The sequence below is a fragment of the Tripterygium wilfordii genome, chromosome 1, assembly GCF_013401445.1.
Source record: "Tripterygium wilfordii isolate XIE 37 chromosome 1, ASM1340144v1, whole genome shotgun sequence".
Taxonomy (NCBI): domain Eukaryota; kingdom Viridiplantae; phylum Streptophyta; class Magnoliopsida; order Celastrales; family Celastraceae; genus Tripterygium; species Tripterygium wilfordii.
In genome coordinates, this window is record NC_052232.1 from 2661873 (window position 1) to 2666384 (window position 4512).

The window sequence follows — 4512 nt, forward strand, 5'->3', positions numbered from 1 at the left end:
AAGTAGTATTTATTCTAACATGAATAAGTTACACCAAAGATGACAAGAAAAAAATTGGTGTCGCCGGCCGGCCGGCCAGCCGGCCTTACAAATAAATCATTGGTCTAAATCCTCCCATATAATGCAGACCTAAGCCTCAACTCCAACCTATCCTTCACCATGATTTTCAAAACTCTATTCTTTCTTTCGCACCTTGAAGTGCTATTAATTCTGTCATTAGCAGCTTCTTTTGCTTCACCCACCTCAAATATGACTGATGAACAAGCTCTTCTTGCTTTCAATTCTGCAATCACATATGATCCCACCAACACAATCATGGGTAGTAACTGGACAAGAGGAGCCAACTTCTGTGACTGGGTTGGGGTCACTTGTAGCAAACGGAGGCAAAGAGTCACGGCTCTGCAATTTTCGAATATCGGACTTGAAGGTACAATATCCCCTTATGTTGGAAACCTATCCTTCCTGGTTTCGCTTATTCTTTCTAACAACAGTTTTCATGGCCAAATTCCATATGAGCTGGGTCGTTTGAGTAGGCTCAAAACACTTATATTACAAGTTAACCGATTCGAAGGATTGATACCTCCGAGTTTACATAACTGCTTTAAGCTTGAATTAGTTTCCCTAGGAATAAACATGTTAAGTGGTGGCATACCAGAGGAGTTGGGCACATTGAAAAACCTCCATCACCTCTATCTAAGTGGAAACAATTTTAATGGCACCATTCCAGTTTCGATTGGAAATATGTCGGCGTTGGAGACCTTTATTTTGCTGGAGAACAGATTTACAGGTTCTTTTCCATCCTTCATGTTTAACATCTCCTCTATCAATTATTTTACTCTCGAAAACAATAGCTTCTCTGGCTATCTTCCAATTGATATTTGTCTCCACTGGCCTAGACTTGAGGCACTATACCTTGCTGCCAATCAATTTATAGGCCAAATTCCATCTACTTTACGCCGTTGCACAGGATTAACGATGTTGGATCTCTCCAGCAACAAATTGAATGGGAGTGTGCCGGCAGAACTCGGGACTCTCCAGAAGCTCGAGAAGCTTTATCTGACAAGTAATGACTTGACTGGTACAATTCCAACTTCTTTGGGAAACATTTCTAGCCTAGTAAAGTTTTCATTGGCTAGAAACAATATTCATGGAGGTATTCCTGATGAGTTTGGGAAATTGACAAGTTTAGATACTCTGAATTTACAGCACAATCACCTCACTAGGCCCATACCTCACTCGGTTTTCAATATTTCCTCTCTCAGAATTATTGCAATTCTAAACAATAGCATCTCGGGAGATCTTCCGCTTGACACAGGGCTTCATCTTCCGAATCTTGAACAAATGTTTTTTGGGCACAATCGAATTGGTGGGAGCATTCCTGCTTATTTATCAAACTCATCGAAACTGTTTCTACTGGACATGGCCGGCAACATGTTCACTGGACCAATACCTTCAAGTCTCGGAAATTTACCTCGTCTTCGCTTCCTTGGTTTAGAAGACAACAGACTGACCGGAGACCCCGAATTTGAGGAATTGAGGTTTCTTACTGCACTAACAAATTGTCGGTTCCTCGAAAAGCTGAGCATGGACAATAATCATCTTGGTGGTGTCCTACCATATTCCATTGGTAATTTTTCAAATTCTCTGCAAATGATTACTGCTTTCGGAAACCAAATAAATGGTCAAATTCCAGAATCAATCGGTGCATTAAGAAGCTTGAATTTATTGGTGTTGGGAGATAACAACCTCAACGGAACTATTCCGCCAACTATTGGTGATTTGAGAAACTTGCAGAGATTGTTTCTCTATAACAACCAGATTGGAGGTTCTATCCCTGAAGAAATTTGTAATCTAAGAAATCTGGGAGAATTGAAACTCCAAGATAATAGGCTCACTGGACCTATTCCACATTGCATTGGATCACTTAATCGTCTTCAACAGCTATATCTCACCAATAACTCATTGACTTCATCAATTCCTGCAGGTTTGTGGAGCCTTGAAAATCTCATTTTCATGGATTTATCACAAAATTCCTTAGTTGGGAACCTATCTTCAGAAATGAAAATGTCGAAAGTCATGGAAAAAATGGATATTTCTCAGAACCAAATCACCGGTAAAATCCCAGCTATTCTCGGGGACTTCGAAAGCTTAAGTTTCCTTGATCTGTCTCATTGCATGAGACTATTCCTGAGTCACTTGGTGACTTACAATCATTGGAGTTCTTGGATCTTTCCTACAATAATCTATCCGGTCTTATTCCCAAGTCACTCGAGTCACTCAATCTTCTCAAACATTTGAATCTATCTTACAACGACTTATCAGGAGAGATCCCAAATGGAGGAGTTTTTTCTAACTTTACCGTAGAATCTTTTCTGGCAAATAAGGAGCTTTGCGGAAAATTACTACTAAAAACTTGCTCTCATCAAAATTCCAACACCAAACAAATCCTGCTTAAGTATGTTGTTCCAGTTGTTGCAGTTGTGCTGATCTTTGTTTCTCTTTTCTACATACTGAGAGCATTCAAACACAAGAGCAAAAGGAGTACTCCAAGTTCTTCAGATTCGCTACAAATTCTTGAACATAAAATGATCACATATCATGAACTTCGTCGCGCTACAAATGGCTTCTCTAAAGCCAATTTGGTCGGAATTGGGAGTTATGGTTCGGTGTATATGGGAAAGATTTTTGATAGTACCGTTGTTGCTGTAAAGGTTCTGAATCCAAAAGAAGATGGTGCATTTAGAAGTTTTGACGCAGAGTGCAAAGTCTTGCGGACAACTCGACATAGGAATCTTGTTAAGATCATCACTTCTTGCTCGAATCCTGAGTTTAGAGCTTTGATCATGGATTATATGTCAAATGGAAGCCTTGAGAAGTGGTTGTACTCCGAAAACCACAACTTGAATCTCTTGCAAAGAATCAACATTATGATTGATGTGGCAACAGCTTTAGATTATCTCCATTATGGTCAGTCAGAGCCAATTGTACACTGTGATCTAAAGCCCAACAATATCTTGCTAGATGAAGACATGGTTGCACATGTTGGTGACTTTGGCATTGCGAAAATCCTCACAAAGGTAGACGATGCAGTGCATACCAGGACATTAGGCACCATTGGCTATGTTGCACCTGGTAAACTCGCTATTCTCTATATATTTAAGTAAGTAGCTAACTTAATTTAGTAAACTTTCCAAATTATAAATTATTTCTTAACAAATGATAATCTACTTCTTTGTCATTATCATCTTTATCTTGTTGACAAGTGCGATCATAACTCAAAACAGAGTATGGCTTCGAGGGACGTGTTTCTATTAAGAGCGACATGTACAGCTATGGGATAATGATGTTGGAAATAGTTACTGGAAAGAAACCAACAGATGAAATGTTTGTCGGAGAAGTAAGCTTGAGACAATGGGTTAACGCATCATTTCCTAATACGTTGTTGGATGTTGTTGATATTGTTTTAAAGCCAAATGGAAGCAGAACCAGACATATTGACATGGTGCATGATTCTCTTTTCTCCCTCTTGGAAATGGGTCTGGAGTGTTCAAGAGAAATACCAGAGGAAAGGACGGATGTGAAGGACGTGGTTGCCAAGCTGACCCAGATCAAGCTGAAGCTTCTACCCAACCGAACAAAGCGTCCTGTGTTTCTTTCTTCATGAGGGATCCAGAGATTTTGGGTTCCCCTTGAGCATTTTGTGTTGTTATAAATGCTTGTTGAGTTTCCATTCCTCAAAGTGGACAGTGTTGTCCGTTTAAGGCAATATTGTTGAGAAGTTAATATGCAATTTCCCACTCATTGTTTTTTGGGTGAAGTTAATTAGTGATGTATTTTCTATAAGTCTTTTCAGTTCTCAAGAGTCCTAGGTATATCCACAAGACAAAGATAAGGCATCAATCTTAACTGATTCAAAAGCTCTGCCAACAGCTCTGGTCTCATCTGATGTTGTTACAAATGCAACACCGTGAATTATCAACCATCTCTTATCCATTTTTTCAAGCTGTTCTAACTTCTTACTTGTATCTAGGACTCTTGTCAAACTAGGACACTTAGTTAACAATACGTAGCTTTGTACAACGATGCTTATATATATATATTTTTTGTAAATCAAATCAATACAAGAAACAATTATTCCATTTTGATAATCTTATACTTGGAAGTTTAATAAGGACTTTCTAGACTTATCTCAAGGTATTTTAAATAATGGCTTGCTCTGGGCAATAGTGTAAGTGAGCCCCAAGAATTCCAAAGTGATAAAACAACTGCAGGAGCAGCAGCACTGCATGTATTATCTATAAGAATTGTCTCTTTTTCTTCACTACTCAAAGCTTAAAACCACTACACTTCCATCTGCCCCAACAGTTTTGGTATCGGAGCAAGTGGCTACATCGTCATGGCTGCAAACACAACTGATTCACCATTGTTTAATTACATAGCAACTCAAGTCCCAGAAAAGTTGGAGAGCACTATGACAGATGACTATTGGAGTTCTCAAATGAAAACGATATT

General features: G+C 39.0%; 2 protein-coding genes across 2 annotated transcripts; both read left to right on the plus strand.

Annotated features, from left to right (window-relative positions):
• Window positions 1-249: 249 nt before the first annotated feature.
• On the plus strand, window positions 250-2298 carry LOC119995234 (LRR receptor-like serine/threonine-protein kinase GSO2). The gene has a single exon (XM_038841677.1). It carries the CDS (start codon window positions 250-252, stop codon window positions 2296-2298), a length of 2049 nt encoding a protein of 682 aa, XP_038697605.1.
• A 287-nt stretch (window positions 2299-2585) lies between these two features.
• Window positions 2586-3664, plus strand: LOC119995244 (probable LRR receptor-like serine/threonine-protein kinase At3g47570). The gene is made up of 2 exons (XM_038841690.1): window positions 2586-3132; window positions 3285-3664. Exons 1-2 carry the CDS (start codon window positions 2586-2588, stop codon window positions 3662-3664), a joined length of 927 nt encoding a protein of 308 aa, XP_038697618.1.
• The last annotated feature ends 848 nt before the right edge of the window (window positions 3665-4512 follow it).